The sequence below is a fragment of the Silurus meridionalis genome, chromosome 28 (genome assembly GCF_014805685.1).
Source record: "Silurus meridionalis isolate SWU-2019-XX chromosome 28, ASM1480568v1, whole genome shotgun sequence".
NCBI classification, from domain to species: Eukaryota; Metazoa; Chordata; class Actinopteri; order Siluriformes; family Siluridae; genus Silurus; species Silurus meridionalis.
This window is the reverse complement of record NC_060911.1, coordinates 12,620,539-12,634,432: the sequence shown is the minus strand read 5'-3', so window position 1 is coordinate 12,634,432 and position 13,894 is coordinate 12,620,539. Positions and strand designations below refer to the sequence as shown.

Sequence of the window (13,894 nt, the reverse complement as noted above, 5' to 3'; positions counted from 1 at the left end):
GTTCACATATAATTTGTATTTTTTTTTTTTTAGAAATCACATCATGTTGTCCTTTATACGACTAAGCAACCAGCACACAAAGCTGCCAAACACCAAATTTGATTTCCAAGCCGTTATATATACTGCAGCATATGAAAATTCATCCCTGAAAATCATCCAAACAGATATTTTTTGACTTACTGTAAAATTACTGATAAATGCAATACATCTCTATTTCTCTAGTTTATTTAGATTTTTTTTTAAATATGTAAATTAGGTATACAATTTAACACCGTACTTTTCATATGCACAGTGCACACGGCATTAGAGATTTCAAACAATCAACTCTGCAGTTTTCAACCTTAAAGGTTACTGATAATCAAACCAAAAGCTTTATTTGGAGTTCAGATGATTACATCTTCACCGACAAAGCAATTTCAAGCACTAATCCAAACAAAATTGCTTCTAAATGACACAGAGGCGCATTTATATCAGGGTAATCACGAATATATGGAAATATGAACGATCCGTTTTGTATATTTCTTTCTTTCATTTGTAACTATGATGAATGATATATTTATTAAAAAAAAGGTTTTTTAAGGGGTGCTTTAAGAGCGGAGGAACGTGACCGGGAGACGACGAGAGATCAGACCTTCAGCGAGCTCAACCCTGAAGAACAAACCAAATGATCTCACTTCTGCACCCACCCTACTCGCCAGATTCGGCTTCTGCGGACTTTGCCCTCTTCCCAAAGATAAAGATCCAGAGTGAATCGCAGAAGGTGCTCGGCACGAATTCGAATTCCAGAAGTGGCAGGAACGCTGGGAGCTCTGTACTGCTGTGCAAGGGAACTTTTAAAAGGTGATGGTGTGCAAAACGTAGATAAAGTACTTTCTTATAAACAGAGTAAGTCTCAGAACTTTTGATACCACCTCCTATATTATATAAGTATTATTTAAGCATCTAAATGTACACTAAAAAAAAAAAAAATGTAGCCATTTAGATTCAAGAGAACATGTTTCCCATCATAATACAACTTGTGATCCATCGAGAGTGGTATTAAAGTGAGCCTGTTCTTGCAGGACGTATTTATTGTAATCTCTAAGGGACCTGGGTTTTGATTCTGAGCTCAGGCAAAAGTTCAGATTTTGGGATTGTTCTCAAAGCATTAAAGCACATGATCCAATCATGTTGGGTACTCCAATTCCTCTTCACTACTTATCCTTTTTTTTTTTATACCCACCCTAAGGCATCTAGAGGTTGGGCCTCTTGAAGATTTCAGACCTTCTCAAAAAAAGATGCCGAACCCGCGAGGATCACGAGCCATGATCAACATCCTTTTTAAACAAAACTAAAAATAACATTCTAAGTACCGTAATTTCCGGACTATTAAGCGCACCCAAATATAAGCCACACCCAAAGATTTTTATTTTGAACATAAATAATCCGCACCTGTCTATAAGCCGCAGTGTCTACACTGAAACTAATGAACTTTACACAGGCTTTAATGAAAGACAGTGTCTGTTACACGGCTTGTATCTAAACAGTAGCCTACCGAGAAAGTCATTGTTCACTGTCTTCCTCCTTCCTTTCACAACTATTTATCTCGGAAGTTTATCTTTTGGCATCGTCGTGCGTTTAAAAATCACCATCGGTGAATCTTTTCTCCCGATGCCGTGCAGCTCAGAACACAGGTGAAGTGTGTTTTCATGCCCGGTTGTTTTCAGCGTGACGAATGATTCACATTTCCTGTAGACAGTCCGAGTGAGAGGCAGGTCAAACCTCAGAGGAACATCATCCATATTTATGATGTGGTGCGGCCCAATTCAGTGGGAGCGCATCTGATTTAATATAAAGAGTTTCATTGGTTGACTTCAACCCGTTCGGCAATTTCATTGGTCCAATGTTATGGGGTTCAGTTTTTTGGCTTGAAGTTTGTGAAACCGGGAAAAACCCATAAATTAGCCGCTTCATTGTTTAAGCCGCAGGGTTCAAATCGTGGAAAAAAACTAGCGGATTGTAGTCCGGAAAATACGGTATGCTGTTTCATCAGCATTGAACATTTAGTTGTCTGTCATGGAGCAGTTGGTGTTAAAACTACTGTATAATGGTCTCAGATGTTGAGCTAATATGAGTCGCTCAGGAGCTTCTGGTTCCACAACTCCAACTGAGTGTATACGAGTGTACAAGAGTGTATAAGAGTGTATCACACACTTTGTCGCACATGATCTTTTCCACTCTTTGCTGAAATTTATAATTTATAATTAAACTCTTGGTGTTACCAAACTGACAATGGGTTCCCCTTTGGACAATGGTTGCTCTCAAGGTTTCTTCCACATACTATCTAAGTATGCTATATACTATACTGTTTTTTCATTGCCACAGTCGCCCCAGGCTGCTCATCGGGGATAGATACTTTGTTTTTCTAGAATTCTTACATTCTGTATAGCTGCTTTCAGAGATGTCCGTTGTTAAAAATGCTATAGAAATAATATTGGTGCATTTGAAGTGTCAATTTAATGACCGACTTTTTTTTTTTTTACCCCAGTGTACCCGCTAGAATTTGAGGATATGTTCTTAGCACACATTTCACCATATACAAAGTTCATAGTCTTGATATAACATATTTTCAAACTGTATTCAGTCTTAGATATAGCAATATCTTAATATAAATACATACCAAAAAAATAAAAACCCAAAGCCAAACTAATGCCAGGGCAGATTCTCAGGATGTGTGTTTAGAGATTTCGGAGAGCTTTACGAGAGTGATGAACCATGAGATAAGCAAAGATACACCCCTGATGGATAGATGGAGAGGAGAGAAAATAAACATGTCACGATACAAGAAGCAAGGCAGCCTCAGGCACGAGTGATTAAGGGCACATTGGGGAACAACCGGCTGGCAAGAAAAGAAAAATATATAAAGAAGAAAACAGGGCTAAAAGATAAATTTTTGACAACAAGGACTGGATATTTTGTAGTGTATGCATTGGTCATGCATTGCTAGTAGGTATCCACTGATTTCCTGGATAGTAAATTACATTTTTAGTCATAGAAGTGGATATTAGACTAAATTTGTCACATTACTAATCATTTTACTTGATCTTCAAAGAATGAATCAAAATTATTGGTATTTCACTGGATATCAGAATCAATTACTATTACTGAGAATTAGACTAAAGTATTCATATTACTTATCTGTTGAACTGCATATTAAATTAAATTAAATTATTAATAATATTATTAAAAAGTAATTTAATTATTTTCAATATTACTGGATATAAGACCTAATTATTAACTGTTGCACTAGAAATTAAAATTAAATATTTGCCATATTACTGGATATTAGACAATTCTTATTTAAAGCAGTGGATATTAAATAAAATTAAATTATTAGCCATATTATTAGATAATTAATTCAATTAATTTGGCATAGAACTTGATATAAGTCCAAATTCCCATCTATTGTACTGGATATTAAATAAAATTAATAGCCATATAATTATATATATAATTAATCGCTATCAGTTTGTTGATGTAAATGGTGAGTTCTCCACACTCTATGAGGTCAAGTTTGGTGTTCCTCAAGGATCTGTCTTAGGCCCTCTGCTTTTCTGCTTTTCTCTTTATATATGCTGCCTCGTGGTGAAATCATTCATAAACATGGGATTCGCTTCCATTGCTATGCTGATGACACACAGCTGTATATTTCAGCAAAGCCAGATGAGCGAGATCAGCTTAACAATGTTGAGAAGTGTGTAAAGGACATTAGACAGTGGATGCTTAATAACTTTCTTCTGCTCAACTCAGATAAGACGGAAGTACTTTTACTAGGACCACATGCAGCTAGAAGTAAACTTTCCGATTACGTAGCATCTCTGGATGGTGTTTCTGTTTCAGCGTGTACGGCTGTCAAAGACCTTGGTGTGATTATTGACCCGAGTCTTTCCTTTGAGTCTCACGTGAATAATATTACCAGGATCGCCTTCTTTCACCTTAGAAATATTGCTAAAATTAGAAATATGATGTCGTTACAGGATGCAGAAAAACTAGTTCATGCTTTTGTTACTTCTAGATTAGACTACTGTAACGCTTTACTGTCTGGGTGTGTGAGTCAGTGCATAAATAAGCTTCAGTTAGTCCAGAATGCAGCAGCAAGGGTCCTCACTAGATCTAGGAAATATGACCACATCACCCTGTTTTAATCAGTCTACACTGGCTCCCAATCAAATCTCGCATTGATTATAAAATATTACTACTGACGTATAAAGCACTTAACGGTCTCGCACCGCAGTATCTGAGGGAACTTCTGTACCAGTATGATCCTCCACGCCTACTTAGATCAAAAGGTGCTGGCTATCTGTTGGTTCCTCAAATAATGAAGACTACAGCAGGGGCAGATCTTTCTTATAAAGCCCCACAGTTATGGAACAGCCTTCCAACCAGTGTTCGGGACTCGGACACAGTCTCAGTGTTCAAGTCGAGGTTGAAAACGTATTTATTTAGTCAAGCCTTTTATCAGTAGGTTTTTCTTAGGTAAAGGCTCAGATCTGAGGAGCATGGATATAGAGTGTTTGGTGAACTGGTATATTTGTATGCTGTCGCCCCTCACATTCACACGTTCACTCGGGTTTGTTGACGGTGGTGTGGTGGGTCGCCTCATCCCAGAGATCTCTCATGTCTGTGTTACCTTCTGGTTCTCCCTTTTAGTTATGCTGCCATAGCGAGTCTTGCCGGAGTCCAAACTGCACAGTGACATTAACTTTCATACACCAATAGGGACACTTAATAATCCATATCCTTCTCTTACCGTCACTCTCTCTCTCTCTCTCTCTCGGTCGAGTTAAACATGCTCCTGAGGCTCCAGTGACCACTGTTCCAGCCCCTCTCCCCTCCGTGGATCTTCACACTTCTGTGCAGCTTGGGACGGTATCTCATCAACACCTTGGGTGGTTCCATGTAATTCCGGAGTAGAACGAGTGCTTTGAGGACGGATTGGACTGTAGTTGGTGTCGGCGGTCTGCTGCACTGACTCGGGAGTGCAGTTTGCTTCTGATCATCATCACTGTACCCCGCAACGTTGTATATCCGCTTTAAATGGACATTTGGTGCAACCCAGATTAGGATGGGTTCCCTCTTGAGTCTGGTTCCTCTCAAGGTTTCTTCCTTATGCCATCTCGGGGAGTTTTTCCTTGCCACAGTTGCTCATCAGGGACAAACTTACTTACAAAGAACATATTTACGTTTAATCACCACATTATCTGTGTAAAGCTGCTTTGAGACAATGTTGATTGTTAAAAGCGCTATACAAATAAAAATGAATTGAATTGAATTGAATTAGATAATTTATTTATTTGCCATATTACTGGATATAAGTCCAAATTCGTATCTATTGGACTAGAAATTAATTGAAATAATTAGCTATATTATTAGATAATGAATTCAATCATTTGCCATATTAATCAAATGGATATTAACCAAAATTAGTCATATTACTGAATATTAGACTCAATTATTATTTATATCATATATTATATAACTAGACACCAAACTAAATTATTTAGTCATATGACCATATAATGAAATAATTTAATATCCAATATGGCAAGAAGGCAAGGAATGCTTTCCCCAATCTGTGACTCGAGTAGCAACCCCCGAAACAATCCCCCAGTCATCGAATCTTCATGTGGTCCAACTTCAATCAATCGAGGTTAAGAAAACACTAACAGCAATAACAACGAACATCTGCATGGTGACAGATGGAAAAGGTGTGAACGCTACAAAGGGCTTTAAAGGAATAATAATAATAATAATAATAATAATAATAATAATACAAAATGCTTAGCAAGGAAATTAATGAACAAATCGATCATTCAATCAGTTATCAAAAGGTCAACAACGCGTGATGAATGCGCGATTATGGGATGTTTCCCGTCGGAAAGGCATGCGAGCCGGCCCGTCAGACGGAACACACCCGCTGCTTTTCGCACTCTGCCTGGAGAGACAAATGGCATTTCCGAGGATAACTTAAATATCTGCAAATTAGCACTTTGAGAATAAATTGCAGAGGTGCCAGAAAAAAGGCAAGAGAGAGATAGAGAGGGAGAGAGGGAGAGAGAAGAGAAAGAGCGTTGGGGGAAAAAACGGGCCATGAGTTATTGGGAGGGGAAACGAGGGCACTGTTTGCCTTCACAGCCTTTCCGATAATGGCTCGCTCTGTGTCTGTGTGTGTGGGAACGCGAATGAAACATTAGTTCATTAAGATTTACGAGTCACAAGCACGCGTTCAATGTTAGGATTTAAGTACACACTTTTAGTAGACGCAGTGACAATTAATTAGCCTAATGGGGGAGTGGTAGCTCCAGCGGTTAAGGCGCTGGGTTACTGATCGGAAGGTCGGGGGTTCAAGCCCCGGTATCGCCAAGCTGCCACTCTTGGGTTCTTGAGCAAGGCCCTTAACCCTCTATGCTCCAGGGGCGCCGTATCATGGCTGACCCTGCGCTCTGACCCCAGCTTCTAAGCAAGCTGGGATATGTGAAGAACAAAATTTCACTGTGCTGTAATGTATATGTGACAAATAAACACTATTCTATTCTATTCTATAATGCATCAGCGGCTCCCTGAAAGGACAAACAGAGAAGACAGACAAACAAATATGCAATATCAATATGCTGTTTAGCTGGAAGCCGTTTCGAATGCAACACTTTCGCGGCCCCGAAAATTTATGCGCAAAAAAATACAAAATGGAGCCAACAATAAAACAATAAAAGGGCGCATTATACACCTAATTAATTCCCTGACACGAAGCTTGGCCTGCGTATACTTCTTAAAGCAAGCGGCAAATTCTCGCATCTCGGAATCCCACAGGAGCGTTCAATTGAACCAAAATGTGGAAAACTCAGGGGATAAATAATGCTTTCATCTTTACTTGCAATTAGGCAAATTGATTGAGTATTAAAATTCACAATCCTGGCTAATGCAAATCAGACTGTCCTTATTACATATACAGTATTTGGACATCGGACTATATTCAATCATATTTAGTTATTTCCCGAACTGTTACCACAAAGTTGGAAGAACACAATGGTATACGATTTAAAGGACAACACTTGTACTACAAGACCCCATGACGATGCCCCTGTCTGGGGCAAACAAAAGCAGCACCATGAATATATGCTTTACACAGGTTGGAGTTGAAGATGTTCTGTTTTGGGGTGAATGTGAACGCTGACTGCACCCCAAACCGCCTCACCTCGCCTACATCTGTTATGGCTGAAAGAGCACAAATATCCACAAAATCAATGTCTGTCTGTCCATCCATCTATCCATCTATCTCACTCAATCTACATCTATCTATCCATCTATCTATCTATCCATCTATCTATCCATCTATCTATCCATCCATCCATCCATCCATCCATCCATCCATCCATCTATCTATCTATCTATCTACACCTGCGTTCTAACAGCTATGGCCTGTTTGTGTTTATGGCAGACTACATGCTCATCAATCAATATGTATAATTCAAAGCCATGAATGTTCTCAGTAAAGGCCGTAAATGAAGCTATGAATGATATTAGCATAAATCCATATTTGAACTCCAATCCCACAAAGACCGAAAGAGATACCCGAGCCGCCTCGTGATATTCGAGACGCGTTACGTTTAACATTTCAACCCCCGAGATGATGGAATTCAAGATATAATCCGCGCCGGAAAGTCCGTCTCAGGACGATGTTGATGAATAACTATAACGCGACTGCATATTGTCGGCTTAAATGCCCCCGGAGATATAAAAACGGCCAGATCGCTCTAGCTTAACTACTCGATTTAAATCGCTCGCTCAAAGAGTGTTCATTAAAAAAAGGAGGCATGCTCATCTCTTAGTGCGTATAAAAACGCTTTATTAAACGTTCCTACTGTTTTGCATGCTTATATTAGCGCAGTAAAAAGTATACTACATATCTTAAAAATATAGAACATAAAAATGAAAGAAAATCATACGTGGAAATGTAGTTGCAATACAATACTTTGTACCATGCATGATGCATGTGTGTGTCTCAGAAACCCACTGGTCAGTGATGTATAGCATATGGCACACTTTGATTGCTGGTCCAATTCAGTCAAAGTTACTCAGTTAACATCAATCGTGGCCTGCGTTTGTGCCGAAAGCTTTTGATTTTTTATTTTTATACCGCAAGCTGAGAGAAAAAGACAAAGCTTTTTTTTAAAGTGCATTAAACGTTATGGGCCCCAATTAGCTTGGATGTAAACGCTGATATTATACACCACAGCGGCTTCCTGTGATGTCGCTCATCGCACGTTCACGGCAGCCGAGAGACTAAACGCTCCTTCGGTGTGATCAAACTTTAAATGAGATGTTTCCCGAGGAACATTAGGTCTAGGGGAAAATTAAACTTCTACAAATAGTGTCCGTCTTTGGAGAAATTTGTTCTGGGGTGAAAACGAAGCCACCTGAGAAGCAATAGCACCATTAAGATGAAAGGTAGCCCTCTCTTTTTCTGCACCATGCTGAGAACAACGACAACAAAAAAAATAGGTTGTAGCAAAACTCATCCGGAAACCGCAATCACGAAGACGGCGGGCGTTCGCACACGTACGCACTCGCAAGCACACACACACACACCATAGAAAAATCATTTTAGATTTGATCTATTATTTATTATTATAAACTCGAAATAATGCGTAGGTATAAATTTTAAAACTATTTTAACATCATCTCACACAAGAACATTCCCGGAATAAGTACCTTAATTGACCATTTTCAGTCACTTAAAACATTGTGTTATCGATACCTAATAACAGGATTCAATTTGTCCTTTTAGTGGCGAAATGACGATCGCGAAACAGCGCTAACTAGAGGCGGCAAATACAAACGCACACAGGAATAATTTTCTCGTGATGGCGACAAACGTTTTTTTTTTTCGTCATCACGTCTACATTTTCTCTCTGCCTTCACATCATAAAGTTGTTTTCTCATAATCATGTACAAAAGACGAAAGTTGTTTTCTCGTTGTTATGTCTCAAATTTCTTGTGATCTCAAAATAACAAAAATTGTTTTATCCTTATCACGACTTTATTTCCCTGTGTTTTCGGCAATAGTAGCTTGTTGTAGAGGCAGCAGTAACATGGCTCGTATTTGCCGCGGGAATTTAGTAATTTTGATAGAGATTTCAGACGGCAAAGCGTATTTCCATGATATATATATATATATATATATATATATATATATATATATATATATATATATATATATTTCGAGATTTTCTCGCGATACAATCACGTCATGAGAAAACGGATTGTTCACGTTGCGATCACGAGAACGTTGAGATCCTGAGGAAAATTAAGTCGGGATTATAAATTTGTGATGTAAAGATCACGAGAAAACTACTATTGCTTTGTAGAGATCACAAGAAAACAGCGTTTGTGATGTCGAGAAAACAGGAAAAAAAAATTTTGTATGCATGGCCCCTTAGGACTTCTGAGACTCAAGAGGAAAATTTTATTGTTCATTTCTTTTAAATAACAATAAAATAATATTTAATCAGAATAAATTATAATTAAGACATTTACACTTGGTGCTGGGGAGGTGGTCCAATAGCTCAGTGGTTAAGAGATTAAGCTTGGGATTGGAAAGTCAAAATCCCGGCACCACCGCTGGGCCCCTAAACAAGGCCCTTAAAACTTAACTGCTCTGGATAAGGGTGCCTTCCAAATAGCATAAATGTAATGTAATTAGTTCCAGCAAGGAAACAGAAGTTAAAAATAAATAAATGAATAAAAACCTCAGCACAAAGTAACTCCAAGCTGTGAGATTTTTATTTGCTAATTTATTTATTTTTTATTTAAAGGAAAAGAGCGATTTTTTTATTAATTCATAGTTATTCAGCACAAGAAATTCCGAGTATTGCATCGATAGAGATCTATAGAATGAACTTGGGGCTCTGCAAATTAGCCCTGCACCTGGGCATCGGCTTATCGACGATGGCACGGAAAAAAAGGGGAAAAACAAAAGGGGATAGCGGTAGAAAATACAATGAAAACACAATTAGTGCACTTTAAAGTTCCATGCCTTTTAACTCGACCCAGCACACCTGATCCAACTAATAAAAGATGCCGTTATTAGCTGGATGGTGGGAAGTAAGAAGAGAAGAACAACAACAACTCAAACTTTAGAAATTAGTTCCTCCCCAGTGTTAAAGCTTTGGATGCCGACTTAAACAGGAAAGCGTTTAACACTTCAGTGAGATCTATAATGCGTTCACAGAGTTTTTTGCCTGATAAATGGAGACTGATGCCAGACATACAGGAGATATGCAGAAGAGCCCATCGAAGCGTTGCGTTTTTTTTTTTCCATTTTACTTTACGTTCCCCTGCTTATGTCCTAATTTGCTTCAATGTGTGCAGCTGGAATTACAATAAAAGCCACTTGCAATTCAGTATTAGAATTACCATGTGCTCTCTTCACTGAGAATTTATTACATCATCAATAAAATAAATAAATGAAATACTGAATCCAGTCTATCTGGCACCAACAACCATACCAACATTTTGAAAGGACCATCCAAGATAAAACTATCAGCAACAGGATTTATATAGAATTGTATTTATTTATATGATTTTTACTGCAGGAACCGAATCGGTTTGTCAAGACACGAACGTTTAAAATGAGTTTAAGATGGAAGGTGTAGGAGGAAAATAATTCAAATCCGTTTTTTGCCAGCTTACGAGTTTACTTACTTTCTAGGGTTTTGCACTGGCGGTCATGTACAAATTCTCCTGTACTGCAGGAGGTGCTATTAAAATTTTATGACCATTTTCTAGAGTGGGAGAAAGAAAAGCACCTGCTGCAAAGTGCTGACTGCATAAACGATTGTGAGCAGCTGTTGGTAGTACATAAATAAATAATAACCACCACTACCCCACCAAAAAAAAAAAAAAAAAAAAAACTAAAAAGAGAAAAAAGTAAAAAAAATCCAGGCTTGGGACCGGCACTAAGGCTTGTGCAACCCTAATGGCTGGGGTTGGTTCCCTGACCAGGTATCGAACCCGGGCCGCAGCGGTGAGAGCGTCGCATCCTAACCACTAGACCACCAGGGACCTAAGAAAATGCTAACTGATCTATTATAATATAGCATGACTTCACAGTAGAAGAACTGGCCTGCCTGCAGTCTAGATTTTTCACCATTTGAAAACATCATTAAACAAAAAACACAACAAAGAAAACCCAGAACTGTCAAGCAGCTGAAATCCTGTATTATACACACATGGTGCAACTTTAAAACATTTACATTTTACACAGTGTGCTTCTTCAACTTTTTTTGGAATTAGGGTTGTATTTTAATTAAGGGTATGGTACCTTTTTCACACAGGCGACCGGTGTAATTTAGAGGGCAGTTGCAGAAGAAGGATGCAGCACCACTTGGCATGGACAACCGATGACACGTGCCACCATTGAGACATGGTTCTTCAGAGCATGCCAACGAGGCCATGGTTGGCAGAAGTTTAAGGTGGCCTGCTCCTCTGGGGGAACCGAATACATCAGAGGTTACAACAGCATCCGCCAGACTGTTCTGTTGCCAGGATGACCTACAAAACATGTAAATTTTTTTTTACATCAACGAGACACTCAAGAGAGTCCAAATTTGAATTTGTTGAGCACAATTTTTTATTTATTTATTTTTTTTAAAAAACTAGATGGAACACTGCATGACTTGTATTGCTGTACTCAGGAGGGGGTGGCAGGGTGTAAAAAAATATGTCTAAGAACAACAATGTCTGAATGATGCAGTGTGATGGGTGCAATTTTGCACTAATGTCCAATATGATTCTCCTGAAAAAACAATTTCCTTTTTTTTCTTTTCATTCAGTGAGAACATATTGATCCCTGGGGTTTTATTGTGACTCAACTCTAAGTGATATGCCACATAGCAATTTACAATTATACTATAAATGATATATAATTAATATATATATGAAATTTAATCTTTTGAGAATAAACTCAAAATTACAAGAATAAATGCAGAATAAATTAGGAACAATACGAAATTACATTGGAATCGCTTTTCTCTTTTGTATAAAACGGATGTGGAGGGTTTGGTTAAATTCTACCTTAGGTTAGGAGACTTTGAAGATGATTAAAGAAATCGACCCTGAAGGAGTTGAACACCAGCAACGCCTCTTTTCTCAAATTATTCCGACTTAATTCTCGTAATCAAAGATTTATTTATTTATTTATTTTACGTGGCATTAACACGCCATCGTATATAAGGTGGTTTTAAAAAGTTTCAAGACTAGATTCATAACAGCCAACAGATGGCAGCACAAAGCTGCACGCACAGTCACATGGAGCACTGACCTTCATAAGTCAGTTTGCCAAATTACATCGTCTTGTGTTTGGAGCTGGCGCTATTCTGACCACGTGTGCACCCTGTCACCGAGCTCTCTCAACACGTGAAACAACATGATCTCACTTACGTACACACACCATAATCACCAGATTTGGCTTCTGCAGACTTCGCTTGGCGTATTGACACATTGCGGAGATCTAGTGCAAATTGCAGGTGTTTGAAATGCATTAAATGTAGATGAAGATGAACATAGAAAAAGATGTAGATAAAGACAGAAGATGGATGAGGCCACCACAGGGTCAAAAAAAGGTCTTCAGTAGCTCTCCCTTTGAGTGCAGGTAGAGCTACTGAAGAACGTTTTTGACTGTGGTGGCCTGAGCCATCTTCTATGGTGTGGTCTGCTGGTGGTACTGCAGACTGGAAGAGACTGGACAAGCTGATCAGAAAGGCTGCTCGGTCCTGGAGACTCCCCTGGACACTGTACAAGAGGTGGGAAAAAGGAGGATGGTAGCTAAACTGTCATTACTGGAGAACATCTCTCATCCTCTGGATGAGGCAGTTCATCACTGAGCAGCTCCTTCAGTGACAGACTGTTACATCCTAAGTGTCTGAACGAGCGATACAGAAGGTCTTTTCTTCCTGCTGCTATTAGACGTTACAATCAGAGCTGCTCCCAGTGAACCAGTCAACTAACGTACCGATAGTATACTGGACATGGGGGAATGTATACAGTAGCCCCTGACTTACAATGGAGATGCTCTCCGATGACCCCATCATAACTTATAAAAGATCGTAAGCTGATATATGGCCCAGCCAGGAGTTTTAAAGAATGGTGATATGGGGTCGTATAGTCTAATGCCAATAATCTATTAATTGAATAGTTAAATCTACACTACTGTAATGTATGTGAGAGCGAGCGCATGGACCGGTGGCGGTTTTGCGAGTGCTGGGCGGAGCATACCCAGCTACATTTGCCTGCTGCACCAAGCTTGTAAAATATTTTAAACCATCATTAATCAGGGGCCGTCTGTATTTTTTATATTGTGCAAAGGAGTTTTATTGCTTTATAGACACTATAAGCTTTTTAATTAGTGTGAACCTAATTATGCCACTATAGGCCTACAAGTGTTTAGGTAACATTTACAGCATTTAGCGGACGCTCTCATCCAGAATGACGTACAAGTCTCAATCGATGAATAAATCAACACTGGTTCACCAGGTTACAAACTTAGAATACCATCAGACTAAACTCTGCTGGAAGGAAATATATCACAAAGATGGTGGAACCAGTTGAGCAGTGCTAGAAGATGTAAGGAAGAGCCGATCAAAGCTTTGAGGTAAACTGGTGTTGGTCCATTTTTGGCTTTGTAGGCAAGCTTCAGTGTTTTTTTTAATCTGATGCGGGAGAAAACTTGTAAGAAAACTATGTTCAGAGGTAGACCTCGCAGCGAAGAGTTGCATAATTCCAGTCTCGAAATGACAAGAGAAAACGCTTAGCATCAATTGTTCAAGCCTCTTCTTAACACGGAACGCTTTTGAATAAA

At 38.8% G+C, this 13,894-nt stretch overlaps 1 protein-coding gene across 9 annotated transcripts in view; it reads right to left on the bottom strand.

The window, feature by feature from the left end:
* Window positions 1-13,894, bottom strand: part of eys (eyes shut homolog) — a 400,588-nt gene that overhangs the window by 109,089 nt on the left and 277,605 nt on the right. For all 9 annotated transcript variants that reach the window (XR_006924828.1, XM_046842744.1, XM_046842742.1 and 6 more), the window contains one exon: window positions 11,360-11,589. Coding sequence is in view for 8 of the 9 variants with exons in the window: in XM_046842744.1 (XP_046698700.1) it covers window positions 11,360-11,589 (230 nt within the window). In the remaining variant the exon portion in view is untranslated. The remainder of the gene's footprint in view (window positions 1-11,359; window positions 11,590-13,894) is intronic.